A 17393-nucleotide genomic window follows, 5' to 3' on the forward strand; every position below is an offset into this window, starting at 1 on the left:
GTGGTAGTCAGAGGAGCACTCACTCCACCCATTATGAGAATTGCTGTGCTTGGACTCCTCCGTTCCCTCATTCATCACAAGATGATCATTATGGTGGGGTTGCATTATCGCGCCTAGTAACAAGATTAGAGAAGCCATAAAAATATATGTGGGTTTGAGGGCTGAATTGCCACCAGAAGCCTTGAGCTTCCTCTCCTCACCCGTCTATGAATTGGAGCGTCAAACAGTTGCATCACCCTATATATATATATATAGAGTTTTTCCCACCACATTTTTGACTACTTGAGAAAGAAATGCAGGTGTCAACAAGTTGTAGATAGATACTTCATGTTGCATTTACTTTTGGCACAAGAAATGCCTTTAACGTAAAAAATCCTTCGTGCAAATCTTGCCATGCGATCAGTTTTGTAAAGGAGTTGGCCATCTAAAGCCCATGCCACTTTTACATGACTCAATAACCGTTGGACAACCCAGAGAGAGAGAGAGAGAGAGAGAGAGAGAGAGAGAGAGAGAGAGAGAACAATTTGGGACCATGGTAATGAACTACGACGGTATGTGATCACTAATCTGTCAAGTACTATTTGGATTTTCCTCAAATGATGTGAATATATTCTTTCATTCATTGATGCTCGCGGTACTGATGATGATTAATTAGATACCTTGATAATTACTTGAATAGGCGCATATAATTAGGATATGTTGATCCGAAAAAGTGGTTTGACACGTGGTTCGCCCAACTTAGTGATATTGTGTCTTCGGAAGGGAGTTAGTCTTCGGAAGATCAAGTTCCTGCAAAAAGGGAACGTTCGGTAAGACCTTGGGGTACCGGTGCGGTACCGGCCGAAGGCTCTCCGATGCTTAAGTAAGTACGGATTTAGTAAATGTCACATTACAGATCAAGCGGTAGCGTACCGTTGGTTCTTCTGTCCCATTCTTTTGGGAATAGAGGTCTCCTTATATAGGCTTTGGGAGGCGTGCATTATGTTTATATTTCTGATGTGGGACTGTAGGAGCTGGTCGAGAGCATGACACGTGTCCTAGGTCAAAAGTGTCAGGATGTATAGGATTCGGTAGGGGATATGCCGAAGGGCCTGTGATGTCAAGTTGTCGATTCCGTCCACGTGTCAAGTGGTCATTGGTCGTTAATATACGGTATAAACAGTAGTCCCCCAATGTAAGAACCCAAAACAAAATATCTAAAAAGAAAGAAAATATCTAAAAAGTAAAGAAAATATCTTTTAGCGAAAAGACCAAATTGCCCTTGCATTTTTTTAATGGGGAAAATTTGACTTTTTGATCGGGAAAGAATTTGGGTATTTCAATTGTACCATTGCGTAGAGCACGTCCAGATGAGTCCGTAGACATGTAGTGGGCTCAAATCGAAATTGTAATGAAGAGGTTATGATCCAAAGAAGTTCAATGGCATAATTGAATAAATATAAAGGGATCTATGTCCAAAAAAAATCAGAAAAACTGATTTATAATAGCTGAAAATCAACATTTAATAAAGAACTGATTTTCCCCATTAAAAAAATGCAAGGGCAATTTGGTCTTTTCGCTAAAAGATATTTTCTTTACTTTTTAGATATTTTCTTTCTTTTTATATATTTTGTTTTGGGTTCTTACACCCAAGTTCTCTTCCGAAGGTTCTTCGGAAGGGAATTTGGTCCTATCCTGAGGGTTCGTAGATGCCCTGCCGTTCGGCAGGTTCGTTTGTGGAAGGCTCCCCTGGGACCCGATGGGTCGCCAAGGCTCAGAGGGGAGAGGGCAGAGACGCCTCGTTTCCCGTGCCCGGCGCGTGGAGACGCTTCGCCTTCTGCACCCGGCGTGCAGAGACGCTTCGTCTTCTGTACCAGGCGTGCAGCTGACATCACCATCCACCGGGCGACACGTGGCCAGCGAAGCGACGTCTGACAGCTGCAATTATGAGCCGTTTGGTTTCCCGAGGCGTACCGTTGCAGCCCTCTCATTATAAATAGAGATCGCTCCAGACATAGAGCTCACTTTGCATTTGAGAGTGACGCGAGAGCTCTTCGTAGGCGATTTCAGAAGAGTGTTAAAAGCAACCCGGGCGATTTTTAAGCGAATTCTCGGCATTCAAGGCGATTTCCGAAGCGTGTGAACGGCAGTGAATCGGTTCTCAAAGGAGTTTTTGGCGATCAAAACTTCCAACAACACCCAAGGTAAGGTGCCGTTCGGTACTCTAAAAAATTCTTTCTTTTATTGCCATGCGTGCTTTCGTAGTATAGGCTTAGCCGATCGTCTGTAGGGGCCCTCCTTCGGTAGTCTAGTGAACTATAGGTAGTGGCGTAGACATCGATAGGGTAGTTCATTACAGAGCCTTAGCCATCCTTTTTCTTTTTTCTTGTAGATGTCTTCTAGCGAGTCCTCCTTCGGCAGTGAGCCCAACGCGTTCGATGAGGAGTTGTCATCGGGCTGAGACACGTCCAGCGGGGCTGCGAGCCTCGGAGCCGAGAGTGGAGAGGACACCGATGTGGAAGTTATCGGTGAGGAGGTGACCTCCGTTCCTGTCCACGGCGTCGGCAAAGGACTGATGACGGGGCAACCTCTTCCCTTGGCCGCGGTCTATAGGGATGGTACCCGCGTCGGTACCTTCGAAAGTCAGCCGGAGGCTTCCACCTCTGGGCGCGACGATGTCGTGGCCGGTCCGTCCCGGCCGAGGGTTACGATCGTCCATCGAGAGCGGTCGAGGATACCGTTGGGCGTACCGAAGAAGACCCTGTTTGGGGTTGATTATTTGGAGCCGAACAAGCTTACCGAATGGGAGCTTGAAAAGATTAGGGCCGAATACCTCATCCCAGAATCGGTGAAGATGAGGATCCCGAGCCCGACCGAGTCCCTTAGTGACCCCGGGGATGGCGAAGTCACTTTTTTCACCGACGTGCTCCTGCAGGGGGTCAGGTTGCCGTTGCAACCTGCCGTCCAGAAGATTCTCGCCCAGATCGGGTATGCCCCGGGCCAGTACAACCCCAACTTCTGGGTAGCCCTGATGGGGTGATTGCTGCATTCGGGATTGCCGGGGAGGGGGAACCCTCTTATGAGCAATTCCCGTACCTGTACAGCATCACGAAGTCCAAGAGGGCCGATCACGGCGGTTGGGTACAGGCGAACTGCCTGAGGGCTTCCGAGCGGGGGCACTTCGTCAGCTCGGTGCCGACTTCCTAGAAGTCGTGGAGAAATCGGCGGGTACTACTCTCCGGTGATTGGGAATCGCCATCGGAGGTATCCTGTCTGTTTCATGTGCCTAGGACTTTCCAAATTGCCGGCAGGTTCCCTAGTTGCTGATCGGTAAACTGTGTTTCTGTTTCCTTCTGATATTTGTTTACTGATTCCTTCTGATATTTGTTTACTGATTCCTTTTTTTTTTTGTTTTTCTTTGGGCAGGCAAAATCAAGCAACCGACCCCCACTCAGGCTGAGATTCGGCAGCTCGAGAGAGTGAGGCTGAAGGTCCCGGCTGCCGATCGGATCTACCCCCGCTTTCTCTTTACCGACAACCTGATCAGAGCCAGGCTCGTCGACCCTGCCGAGAGTAAGTATACTTGCGTTTTAACATTTCCTTTGCTTTCCTTGATTGATTTACTTCGCTTGCCGACTGACTATTTTTGATCAGTGACGGACGCAAGAAAGGCTGCCGAAGCCAAGAAAATGAGTGAGTCGTCCAAGAGGCGACTCATGATGGGTCTGCAGGGCAAGAAACAAAGGAAACAGCCCGAGGCGCCTTCCGTTCGGCCGTCCACGGATCCCGAGGACGTAACCCTGGCGGAGCGGCTGCAGCAGCTGGGGGCCGAGCCCGTTGCCTGGCCCTCTGCCGAAGTTTCCGCGCCGAGGCAGTTGGAGGCCGAGGCCGCTGCCTCAAGAGTAGCCGGTAAACGGCCAGTGACGGTGGACCTGGAGGCTTCGCCGGCTTCCAAACGGAGCCGTCCGTCGGAGGCTTCAAGGGCCGTTTTCGTGACGGAGGACGACGACGGACCTACCGAGGCCATCACAATCGCCTGCCCGTCGAAGACGGTCCAATTCGTCAACCATATGATCCTCGGGTCGCAGATGGAGCTGCCGGAGGTTGACGAACTGCCGAAGAAGATACTTCGGGAGCAGGCGGGACGTGCCTTCCGACTGCAGGCAGCGGTAAGATTTTATCTTTCGGTGTTGTCCTTTCGTTATTTTTGACCATCTGACCATCTTCCTCGTGTGCAGGCGTCCATGGAGATGTGGCTGTGCGTCAAGCGAGCCATCTCCGCTGCCGAACGGGCGAAAAGGGCCTACGATGACGGCAGGGCCAAGGTTGCCGAGGCCGGCAAGGCGCTCCAGGAGCACGCCCAGCTGCTCAAGGAGAAAAAGGCCGCCGAACGGCAAGCTCTCGCTTCGGAGGCGAAGGCGGAGCAGATGCGGGCAGCTTTGGAGGCAGCGCGGGCTGCAGCAGCGCGGGCGGCAGCGCGGGATGCCGAGGCTGTTTCGGAGGCTGTTCAGGATGCCCTGCAGGAGTCCGAGCGGACCAAGGCCGCGGAGATCGAGGCTGCCGTTCAGTCAGCTGTCCAGGGCTACCGTTCATCTGATGAGTTCACTACCCTGCTGGACAAGGAAGTTGGCTCGGAGATGGCGGATCTACTGTACCGGTTCAAGCGGTACAATCCCGGACAGAAGCTGAACTTGAACTTCGCCGCTGATCCTCCTCCCCTTCCGGAAGGACTTACAGAAGAAATGATCGAAGATTTTGAAGGGGAGGACGCCGCCGAGGTGCTTGGGTCTGCCGAGGCCACCACCGGGGATGAAGCCACTGCCGGGGCCACTGCCTGAGGGCCTTTCTGCATTGTACTTGTTAATTTGTTTTTATTTTCATTTGTTCCGAACACATTGGTGCCGAGGGCATCCCTTAATTTGTATCTTAATTTTTATTCAAGTGCTGATTTGGAATCCAAGCGTGAGTTCGTTATAATTGCTAATTGCCGTAGGCTAATTACTGATCAAAAGTCACTTATTACCGTAGGCTAATAAGGACGCTGTTGTCAAGTCTAGACAAGTCCCGAAGGGATCTGTAGGGTAAAAATTTGAACGGTCATTCATTGCCGTAGGCTAGTATAGAATGCCGTAGGATGTTTAACATTTAGTTGCCGTGGGCAAAAATGATAATTAAAGGGAGGCTAAAGTAATAGTGTCGAGGGCTTTCTATTAATTCCAGTAGAACAAATACATTGAGTAATTACAGTTCCAACCTGCCGTAGGCTAGGTCACTTCTAGTAGTATTTGAGATGTTCTACGTTCCAAGGATAGCCGAGGGCCTTGCCGTTGGAGCCTCTCAATTGGTAGGTTCCCGAGCGAAGGATACCGATGACTTCATAAGGTCCTTCCCAGGAAGGTCCGAGGGTTCCTTCCATGGTATCCTTCGTCGCAAGCGATACCTTGCGCATGACCCAGTCCCCGATTCGGAAAGAGCGGGGTCTGACCCTAGAGTCGTAATACCGAGACACACGCTGTTTGTAGGCTTCATTCCGAAGGTTAGTCTGTGCTCGGTGCTCCTCGAGTAGGTCAAGGCTTAGAGACATGGCCTCTTCGTTTTGCTTCGGTGCGAAGGTTTCCGTTCGGTAGGAAGGTTCGCCGATTTCCACGGGTACCACCGCTTCCGATCCAAAAGCCAGAGAAAAAGGGGTTTCTCCAGTGGACGTTCGGTAAGACGTTCGAATGGCCCACAGTGCTTCGGGAAGCTTTTCCGGCCAGGCTCCCTTTGCCTTGTCCAGCTGCCGTTTCAGCAGTTTCTTCACTATTTTGTTTATTGCTTCGACCTGACCGTTCGACTGGGGATGGGCTGGTGATGCAAAAAACAAGTTGATTTTCAAACGGGTGCAAAATTGTCTGAAGAGTTCCGAATCGAATTGCCTGCCGTTATCGGTAATGATCGCATATGGGATACCGAATCGGCAACAAATGTGAGTCCAGACGAAATCTTCAATCTTTGCTGCCGTTATGGTTGCAAGAGGTTCGGCTTCAACCCATTTGGTGAAGTAGTCAACGACAACCACTGCATATTTTACCTGCCCCTTGCCTTGCGGCATTGGGCCAATCAGGTCTAGTCCCCATTGTGCGAAAGGCCAAGGACTTACAATCGGTGTGAGAGGTTCAGCAGGGATATGTGGGACGTTACCGAAGCGCTGGCATTTGTCACACTTCTTCACCAGTGTATTGGCGTCCTGATGCATGGTTGGCCAAAAGTATCCCTGCCGAAAGACTTTGTAGGCGAGGGATCGGGACCCGGAATGGTCGCCACATACACCGTTATGAATTTCCCGAAGGACGTAGTCCCCCTGCTCTGCCGTAAGACATTTGAGATACGGGGTGGTGTAGCCACGTTTGTAGAGCACATCGTTGATGACTGTGTATCTTGCCGATCGGTATCTTAGCTTCCGGGCCTGGGCTTTGTCCTCAGGTAGGGTGCCGTTCGTCAGGTATAAGTATAACGGAGTATACTTATACCTATAAATATGACTTTTAGGGAGTTGTATTATGTTAAGAGAGCTAACCCTAATTACAAGGGAGTATGACAAAACACTATACCGCGCGCTTGTAATTGTCTTTCCTTCTTTAACAATGAAAATCTCATAGCAAACCGGATACATAGGACAGATGGAGTGAATCTCGTTAATAAATTCTTGTGTTGTTGTATATAATTTGTTTGTTTTTGTGTATTCTCCATCATGTTTATATTGTTTCACACATGTTTTTTTTTTTGGGTATAAGATGAGATCAAGGGCATGATTTCCTAATACCTTTCCAAATCACCTACTAGATTTGGTCATGTTAATTTTTAGTAACATCAATTGGGTTTCAAGATGAATAAGTTGCTAGCTATCTCCAATATCATAAACATTATGGCTTTTAGCACTAAATTTCTCTGAAATAATAGCATAATATACCATTGTAATTTGTAAATAGGGAGGAAAGTAGGGAGGGGTAATAGAAAATACATGATGTTTATACAATAATAACGTTCGAATGTCTGCATAGGAGAATTTCTATATATATAATGAAGAGTATTGTACACAAGTTACATCAAGGATAAAATGACATTAACCAAGAGTCTTATACTCTGAATCAAATATGTATCAGCTGTATAATAGCTTGCTACCTATAAAGAGGTAAATTTAAATCGATGGAGATATGAGTTATGAGGAACAAAGTAGTGAATATAGTTTCGTACTCAAGGCCAAATACCATACTCAGCTAACCTCCACGAGCTGATTTCAAACTCTTTGTGGCTCAGAAAACTCCATGGGTGGTGGTAGTCAGAGGAGCACTCACTCCACCCATTATGAGAATTGCTGTGCTTGGACTCCTCCGTTCCCTCATTCATCACAAGATGATCATTATGGTGGGGTTGCATTATCGCGCCTAGTAACAAGATTAGAGAAGCCATAAAAATATATGTGGGTTTGAGGGCTGAATTGCCACCAGAAGCCTTGAGCTTCCTCTCCTCTCCTCACCCGTCTATGAATTGGAGCGTCAAACAGTTGCATCACCCTATATATATATATATATATATATATAGAGTTTTTCCCACCACATTTTTGACTACTTGAGAAAGAAATGCAGGTGTCAACAAGTTGTAGATAGATACTTCATGTTGCATTTACTTTTGGCACAAGAAATGCCTTTAACGTAAAAAATCCTTCGTGCAAATCTTGCCATGCGATCAGTTTTGTAAAGGAGTTGGCCATCTAAAGCCCATGCCACTTTTACATGACTCAATAACCGTTGGACAACCCAGAGAGAGAGAGAGAGAGAGAGAGAGAGAGAGAGAGAGAGAGAGAGAACAATTTGGGACCATGGTAATGAACTACGACGGTATGTGATCATTAATCTGTCAAGTACTATTTGGATTTTCCTCAAATGATGTGAATATATTCTTTCATTCATTGATGCTCGCGGTACTGATGATGATTAATTAGATACCTTGATAATTACTTGAACAGGCGCATATAATTAGGATATATATACTCACCAAACAATCCAATTGAGGAATATGGAAACCCTACCTAAGGAAGTAAGAGCCTTAAATTATCCTAGATGGCCTTTGCTTTGAGCATCTTCACACTTTCGTACCTACAATAATTATTCCAAACGGTATCTCACAAGCAAAGCTGGCAGTCAGCTGGCTGATACAACAACCCTCCCTTTATTCATTTTTGATAGTTGGCGAGACTAAAAATAGCTACGCAAAATCACACTCACAAGTTTTTCTCCCCTCCAAGATCTCAACCCATCATTGTTGTTACTTGAGTGCTCTAAGTTTATGGGTCTCATAGTCTCTCTTTACGGTACAACCTTTTCATAGTTGTGTGTGTACAGTATTAAAGGGATCTCGTTGTACTATTCGTAAAAAGTGATCAAGAAAAGTGAGTGCAATTAGATGATTTAGACCATTCATTTTTAAGGATCTCCTTTAAGGATTGTCCTTTTTAAAAAAATCACCGAAATTCAAAATTATTTGGCCATCTAACAATAGCACAACAATAGATAAACACAATGTTTCAACTAAAACAACAAAATATTCACGATATTCCCTTCAGAAAAAAGTAACATAACTCCAGGACTTCTGTTACAAATGAAAATGGAGTTGACGGATTAAAGCTCAAGTCGATACAAAATTCAAGAACCATAGCTCCTAAAATATTTAATGATTAATTGGGATACCTAAGTTGGGAAGATAGTTTTTTAGTTGAGATTTTTTGATTTTGTAAAGAAGGAAATGTGAGTTTTATATGCATGCATATTTTTTGTGGACAGAATAATCGTCCTAGGAAAACTGTACATGTAACGTGACTGTACCAGAAAACTGCCTGCTTGATCATAGCTAGCTGTGCGCATACGTATTTCCCAATGTCTGCATCTAGTGAACCTAAAATGTAAGCCAACATGATTGTGATATTGAAACAAATTAGTTGATCCACATGAGCTCACACGTTGGTATCATGTAATTTTCCTAGGTGTACCTAATATTAAACCCACGACCGTGGACCAACACGTGCTGCAGTAACAAAAATAAAAAAATTGGGCTCATATGAGTTTAATTATTCATCCAGTAAAATTAATTGACCAGATTAATTTATCCAGCCAACTAAATTGACCAAAGAAGACGTGCAAAAAAATGCTACAAAGAGGTAGGTAATACAAACGTACAAGTAATCTCCCACATACATTAATTAAGCTACACCCTACACATACTAGTTTTTTGTTTTTATTTTTCGATTACATTGGAGTTCGAACGGGTTCGAACTGGGGTGCCATGGGTGGATGGGGGAACCCATTGGCATACTAGTTTTAATTTCAAACCTTCCTATACATAGCTACTCTTATACATAAATATATATATATATATATATTCAAACAAATCCACATGCAACTATAAATAAATAAATAAATGGGGAAGTGCTTAAAAATATATCAAAGCAAAAATTTCCCCATCAACCTTCAATTTCAACTACCATTGTGACCTAGCTAGCCATACATATATACGTACATTACAAGTTACAACTATATATATATATATATATATTCTAATAATATTATTGTACAAGATTGTCCAAGCATGGACATGGAATTTGATCGTTGCAGGTGTGATTATTATTATTAATCTTGAAAAGGTCGAGACGTGAATCTCCCAATCGTGTAGTGTATGCTGCTTTCTTGTAATCGCCCCATGTGAAGGGCTTGTAGAGGCTGGGCTTCTCCGGGGACACCATTTCCGGAAGTGGAGACATCCATGCATTTAGGGGTGGTGCCCCAAAGTACACCATCGACATCCTTGGCTTCATGACTGAGTTTGCCAATGCCCTATGTCTCACACTTACTAACCTCCCATTCGTCAAAGCCTGATGATTATAAACAAAATAACATTAATACATGCTTAATATTACGCTGCAGAAGTTTGAAATTTATGTATGACTTTCGAGTGATTACATGTATTTTGAATTTACTTTTGAAAATATTAAAAATTACATCATCATCATTGAAGACAACATTTTGTATTAGTGTTAAATTGGATTTTAATTTTGGCCCTCCGTTAAATACATTATTATTGAAGTAAATTGGGGTCTTACTTGAAGGACCATTGCTACATTTTTACCTTAAAAAGAAATGATTTTCATACCCAAAGTGTGTGTGTGGTGTGAAAGAGAGAAATAGAGGGGGGTTTGACTTTCATTTTCCAGTGATATAGAAATTTTACTTTTTCAAATCATAATTAATCTAAAATACACTAGTGAATAAAAAAATTATATGCTTTTCCGAGTCATAATTCACTTGAACTTTTGTGTTAAATTAAATATGATGGAAAATTGGTACATATATGTTGAGGAAATAAAAAGAAAGAATTGGTGTTACTGACCTGTAAGGCATCACCAACCATTACAAAGAAGTGATTGGGGTCAGGAGGGACGGGAACCCACAAGCCATCATGCAGTGAAATCTGAAGGCCCCCCACGTTGTTGGATCTTAGGATGGTCAAGATCTGAGGGTCAGAATGCTCTCCAAATCCAATCCTATTATTGTTACCATACGGATGAAGCTGTTGTTTTGGTGATGGGTCCTTGACCGCAGGATAGTGATTAAGCCTCAGAATTGAGTCACTCTGGACGTCTCTGATGAACCTACTGAACACAGACTTGTCTGAAACCCATAGCCCCTCACCCACCAGATCAAGAATCTCACATGCCAATTCCTTAACTGCTTCTGTGTAATCATTTACTGCACAGCTGGATTAATTCAAACAATATTGATCATTATTCATTACTTCAAAATTAAAAATACACAACAACAACGAGAGAGTGTTTGATTAAACGTAAAGAATATATATATATATATATACTGATATATCATTTGGTGAATTGATTCTGCCTCATTATATATTGAAAAATAAATCGAAAAGTCATCTCAATGTGGTTCCCAAATTTAGTATTAGCAAAAGGGATGGATTATGCCATTCAACTTTTCTTTTTATCTTTTGATGATTTGAAAAGCTATGTAACTATCATAGAAAATGTATACATAAATATGATTGATTGTTTAAATTCTCATGCAAATAATGGTATGGCCCTCCTGGTTACCGCGAAAAGTGGGAGTCCCACAGTTGACATGGGGTCCCATGCAAGCCTGCCTAAGCGTATAAACTCTCTTGTTTTTGTTCTCAATGGAATTGGATGCATGGTTTAAATGTTTTGCTCAAATGTACAAATGCCAAAAAATTCAAGCTGTCTCATACTCAGCTCATGCAAGAAAAAAGAATATATAGAAGATCGATCCAAACAGTCATGTCAATTTGTAACCACATGCATGCACATGCTTCATTCACAGATTGGCTAGCATTCAGTACAAAAAATGACCCCAGTTCTTCAAATGTGTCAATGGAGAACATCTACTGTTCATCAAAATGTTGCAGAAACGAGAACAGGATAAGATGATGAGAAATCTAAGCTCATTGAGATGACGTTCAAATTTTCCAACTACTCAAGTCGGGCCCTAAAAGGTTTAGCCTCAAATTATTGCAAAAAGCTTTGCCATCTATATTCAAGAGTGATTTATCTCTGTCGATTTTCGGGACAGTAATAATAACACGTGACATAGTGTGGTTTATCTTTGTCGATTTTAAAATTAAATATTAATAACTGTATTATAATTTCGATAAATTTATAATTCTAGGTCAGCATAGCATTAGCATGTGATATTACGGTGGAAAAACAGAATTTCTCAACCAGAAGAGTCTGGTATATGCATGACCCCAAAAAAAAGTCTGTATGAAAGTCAAAGCTATTATATTATATATTTGGTGCCCTGCCATTAACAAACCATGAAAAGAATGCCCATCCAACTAATAATTTGAAGGTCTACAATTCTTTATTATGAGGTAGTAGCTCCGTGAAACAAAAAATAATAATAATAAATTGACAACAAAAGAGTTATGAAGTCTGGTTTTTTTAATCGTTTCTTTTTCCAATAAGGAAATATGTCGTTCTCTAGGATACCAAGCATTAATACTAAACAATCTTCTCCACCTATTCATCTGCAAAATCAATTCCCTCCCTCCTTTGTTAGCCAATAGTGCTATGATTTCAAGTAATGTTGCTATATTTATAATGGTGTTATAATTATAATTCATCAAATTCAAGGAATTAATTCAAACACGCCATGAACCCCGCGAACCTGCTTGAAGAAACAGAAACCGAAAACCCAGTTCTCTCAAGGCTTTATATATTGTTCTTCATTTTCTTTATCATTGTTTTTCAGAAATAAATATGTGACATGCATGTGTGTACACTAATTAATTAGAAGACGAAGAAAAACATACTTGAATTTTGTAGGCTCGTTGGAGATGGCATTGGATCTCTCAGAAACAGAGAGAGGATCGGTTTGAAGGAGAAGGTATTCAAGCTCTCCCATGTCACCATTGCGGCCAATGTTTTTGCAGCCATAACCAAAAGGACAAGCCGGGCCTGCTCGTTGCTTCTCCATGGCGGGTTTGGCGAAAAAATCAGCACCTTGTGCTTCCATTCTCTCAATGACCTCTTTCGGGATGCCGTGGTTCACCACCTTGAAGAAACCATACTCTTCACAGGCCTCGACAATTTGTTCCGACAGCTTTGACCTATTGTAATTTGATAGATCGATTGTGGGAATTCCTACTGCCTTGGTTTTCTTGGTTCGTATAGGTGAAGGAGATGGTACAACCATTGCTTGTTTCTGTTTCAGCTGGAAGATTAAAAGAATTAATATTATGAAGAGAAAAACAAGGTGATCCAAGATAGGGAATTTGAGTTTGAACTTTGTACTTTGGAGGTGTGATCGTGGTTAAGCTGGTGCTATTATATATACCAGAGAGAGAGAGAGAGAGAGGACAATTATTATTATTATTGTTTTTATTTATGCTAGGTAGGGGAAGTGGGTGATTGTTTATAATTTCGAACCAGGCAGCATAAGTTACAAGACATGGGAAGTTTGTATATATCGCATGGCACCTTGGAGTCTAAAATAAGTATATATAAACATAAATATAAAATAATGTTCCGTCGAGATTCTCTTAAAAAATTAAAAATAAAAATAAAAATAAAATAATGCTAGACGGATCATTTTTTTAAGAGTGCATTAGTAGCAGGTGAGATTCACTTAGGACATCAATTATTGACCTTTTAGTAATTAACACATATACTCACTACATAATATACTTGAAAATTTTATTTTTTTTTTGGTTTTTAACTTGGAAAGCTCAAAGATGTGAAGGAACGTTAGAGAGTTGCACAGTGTACGTGTGTGTGTGTGGTGATAAGGAAGGAAGGAAGGAAGGAAGGACGGAAGGAGGGGTTGGGGTACAGGCTGGTAGCGGCTGTTTGTCCCCTCTAATTGGGATTTTGTTAAAAACACTTTTCAAAAAGAGTTGGGGGCTTAAATTAAAAGCACCTGTCAGGCCATTGTTACGCGTATGTTTCTTTGATGATTGTTGACTTTTTCAGCTTTCACTCCCCACACGTGCACCTTTTGTCTTCTCACTCAATTTATTATGCCATCAGATTATGAAATTTTCGAAAGTTCAAAATAAGACTGAATAAATTTATCAAACAGCAATGTCCGAGGGGTTACCTGCATGCCTTGTGGGTACCGTATGCTCCCCCCACCAACTTTGATGGTCAGGCCATGTTCGATAATTGATGCTTCTCGTTTTCGGTAATGATTCCATTTTGGCTAATAAAATTATCTAATCTTCATCTTCATTTGTTTTAGTCCAATAAATCTATTGAAAACTACAAAGGATGTAGCATGTGCTTACTCTCAATTGTGCACTCAATCAAACAATTACAAGGCAATCTATTGGTACAATTTTGCGTGTGTTTTGGCTAACTCGTTTTTCAATTATTTATTTTTATCTAAAAGAAAGGAATTTTAACACAAGTAATTCGTTAGCGAAGAAAGTTATGCTTTAAATAAACATTATAGTAATGTTTTCTGTTGATCGTTCAAGTGTTCACATTTGGAGAAACAATAGTTGGGGCCATTTGTGGGGCCATATACAACGTTACACCATCATCTGAGTTAGCGGGTTAATGTGAAAGTAGTGGGTTGAAATCTCTTATGTCCGGTAATTATGAAGTTTGAATGTGATTCGTAAGTGGAAAGAATCCAAGCCGAACCTCCTTAAGACTTGCCTATTTCACACCCCAAATCTACTTGGATTTGGAGTAGGACTTGAGTTAAGAGCCAGTACGGCTAAGGAGATCTTTATCCTTGGATTCTCACTTCGATTTAGAGTTACACCAAAGCTTGGTTTACAACTCATAAAAAGACCCTAAAGGACTACAATATAAAAAATTGTCTGAGCATATCAAAGCACGCAGGCATCTAAAGCTCTAGACTATTTTGAGTATGGTAATTGCAAGGTACATCACTAGTGCCCCTTTACTCGTCTTTATTGTGTGTGAGACTCACGGTGTTGCTCTTTTTGTAAGGGCGAGTTATGGATCCAAATTGGAGCTCGGCGCCCAATTGGAGTTTACCCAATCTGTCCATGTGTACGTCACTCTAATTCTTCTTCGATCATCTCCGCTAACTATTCTACATCAATTTATTTAGTGGTGTTGCATAAATACGTTGGTTGTTCGTCACAATTTATGGAGAATGTGAATGCAAGTAGAGAATGTATGTGTTTTTTGTGGTGCACCAAATGAAACACAAATTTAGGTGTTCTTTTAGATGAAACACAAATTTACGTGTTCTTTCAATGTGATTTTGCAAGGGTGTTTTGGTATATAAGTGTATCATGTTGGATATATGTTTATGCTACCTTTTAGATTTTATTTGCTCCCACAACTTTTGTGCAAATAAGCCATATGGATACAATGAAGCTTAACATATAGCTATATGTTTGTCAATGTATTGCATACTCAAAGAGAAACCTCAAACACACTTAGGAATGAATGCTCAAGAATGGTTTTTAGAGGCTTGGTTGTGAAAAGGATGTCGAGGGAAAGTTAGGATTAAATTGGATATATTTTGTGTATAGAATTATTCTCTATTTATAAAGAACTATGAGTCTTTTATGAATTGGTATTGTATAGGGATGGCAAAATTCCTCCTCAGGTTGGGTCCCTTGCTCTAACGGGGGAAGATTTCAAGGGAAAAACAAGGACGGATACGAGAATCCCTGATTTTTTAAAATATTCTATTGGAGACGGGCCGAGTATCCCTATCCCCGAACCAAGCATGATAAGTGATATAGTGACACATTAGTCACTCATATTAACATTGATATCCGTTTGTAACGAAAATTGAAAAAAAGATCCATTTACCTTTTTATTTATTGGATAAACCTGATGCTTAGATCTTAATAATTATCATCAATTAACAGAATGATTCGATTAGTACAGTTTGAAAGTGATATTTATACTTTGATTGACCCTGGATAGTTGATTATTTAACTAAAGAGAAAGAACTAGAAACAGTCTTAGAAAACCCACAAAGTGTTAGCAGTAGTTTAGCAGGAAAGTAACAATAAATTAAGAAGATAAAAACATATAGAAATGGGTTTGTCGGTCTCCAGTGCCTGTGTTTTCCATGAAGCACGACCCTTAATTTAAGGCTCAAGGCCGGCTAGCTCGAAACATGTAGACCAGACAAAAGGCATTAAAGAAATTCCATACGAGTGAAACACAGAGGAAATTCCATATGAGATGTGACAAAAGCTGGTGGGTTCTGCAGTTTTCCACGCTCGCCATATGGCAATCATGTATGTGATCTCTGAGTCCTTATCACTCATGGCTTCATCGATGGCCATGGAATATTTCTCATTTCATGTATACGTATCAATTAATTAATTATAATTAAGCCTTGTTAATTAGCAGTGTACTATGGATGACTGGCTTATGTCATGAATACTAAATATTGCTGCTGTCCTCATGCACAGGGTTTTGCATGTGTGTTAGATCCCTTTGCAATCCAAAGAAATGCACAATATTTTAAGAAATGCTCCATGTGTAATATGATTTAAGACATGTTGAGCTCTTTCTCATCTGAATTTGGAAAACAAAAATTAGGGTTTTGGCTAATAAAAAAAGATATTTGGGGTGTGTTAAACTTTCCTCATTTTTCTGTAATTAGTCATTTTTCAAAGGGGAAATTAGTTGATTTGTGCTCGACATACCTTCATAAGGACACTAATTCAACAGCTTAACCAGAAAACAATTAATGGTTTATCAAACCAGCTGTTTAAAGAGCTTCATGCGTTTTTGTTATAATATACAGAGTGTTTTTTCTTTTGGCCGAAGTTACAAAGGGGAAGGGGAAAAACTCACACACACACGCATACTATCGGAGCTTGAATCACTTAAGAGCACATCAAAAATCTAAACCAATCTAACTAACACTCAATAATGATATAATATATACAGCACCCGTTGGGGCTTGAAGAAGTTTTGCTTTGTTAGGAGAATTATTAGACAGCACCCTTCCAAGTTTGGACGAAAACCACTCCACTACATGCAATGGTTGGTAGACTAAAAATCTCATAATAAGTGTCAATTAGTGGCTGAGCTTGGATCGTTTGGGAGGATTAGTGTATCAGTAAACAAATACCAACATGCAATAATATTAATGAATATAAAAAAGAAGAATAAGTGATGATGTAATCGGTCTAGATAAATGACAAGCAATGATAGATAAATTAAAGTTGGAAGATCAGCCAAAAGAAAAGAACCAAGATTCGCTTCTTCAAATTTTACTACTTGTTTATCCATAGTTTTCAAACTTACTAATCGTCCATGTCTTCTTTTTCAGATTATAAAATAATAATAATTGGGATGGTCGACGAGCATATACTACATCAGCATTCGGACCTTTTTATTATGAGCACCACACCTTGAGCAATTTGGAGTTTTGATCACATTTTTAGATGTAGAGAGAATATCTCAATCTGAAAAGAGACCGCATAAATCACCAATTTAACTATTGTTCTAATAATGCTATAGAAAAGAAAAAAACTCACTTAAAGTCTAGTGGTATTTGATTGTTGACAAATGTTCTAGGCGTTTCATAAACATAGTTGAGTTTCCTAAGTGTTTTTAGCAGCTAGTTTTGTCATTGATATCATTGGACTAGATTCGAGAAAACTATGACTGTAGAAATGAGTTATATAGAAGTTATTTTCGATAGTTATTCTCTCCAGATCGTTTCAGCTTTTTCAATAACTCAGATCATTGAAGATGTTTTTACCCATATTTGTTATATTGATATTAGGATCACTCCCTTTACAATCTCTGTCATTTATACTCACCCTAATGGCGAGGGAAGGTGAAGAATTAGAATAGATCTTTGGTTCGACCATACTAATGTATCGAATAGAAA

At 41.0% G+C, this 17393-nt stretch overlaps 1 protein-coding gene across 1 annotated transcript; it reads right to left on the reverse strand.

Annotated features, from left to right (window-relative positions):
- Positions 1–9476: 9476 nt before the first annotated feature.
- LOC117622647 (gibberellin 2-beta-dioxygenase 2) lies at positions 9477–12853 on the reverse strand. Its single transcript, XM_034353395.1, has 3 exons — positions 12355–12853; positions 10399–10765; positions 9477–9883 (listed from the first exon to the last, which is right to left on the reverse strand). Exons 1-3 carry the CDS (start codon positions 12735–12737, stop codon positions 9578–9580), a joined length of 1056 nt encoding a protein of 351 aa, XP_034209286.1. The 5' UTR covers positions 12738–12853; the 3' UTR covers positions 9477–9577.
- Between the last annotated feature and the right edge of the window lie 4540 nt (positions 12854–17393).

Source organism: Prunus dulcis, chromosome 3, assembly GCF_902201215.1.
Source record: "Prunus dulcis chromosome 3, ALMONDv2, whole genome shotgun sequence".
Lineage (NCBI taxonomy): Eukaryota > Viridiplantae > Streptophyta > Magnoliopsida > Rosales > Rosaceae > Prunus > Prunus dulcis.

Excerpts from the sequence above, each read along its gene's own strand:
- LOC117622647 (XM_034353395.1), bottom strand. The coding sequence starts at position 12,737 with ATGGTTGTACCATCTCCTTCACCTATACGAACCAAGAAAACCAAGGCA. Across the intron at positions 10,766-12,354 it reads AACGAGCCTACAAAATTCAA|CTGTGCAGTAAATGATTACA; the intron begins GTATGTTTTTCT and ends GAATTAATCCAG. Across the intron at positions 9,884-10,398 it reads TGGTTGGTGATGCCTTACAG|GCTTTGACGAATGGGAGGTT; the intron begins GTCAGTAACACC and ends TATAATCATCAG.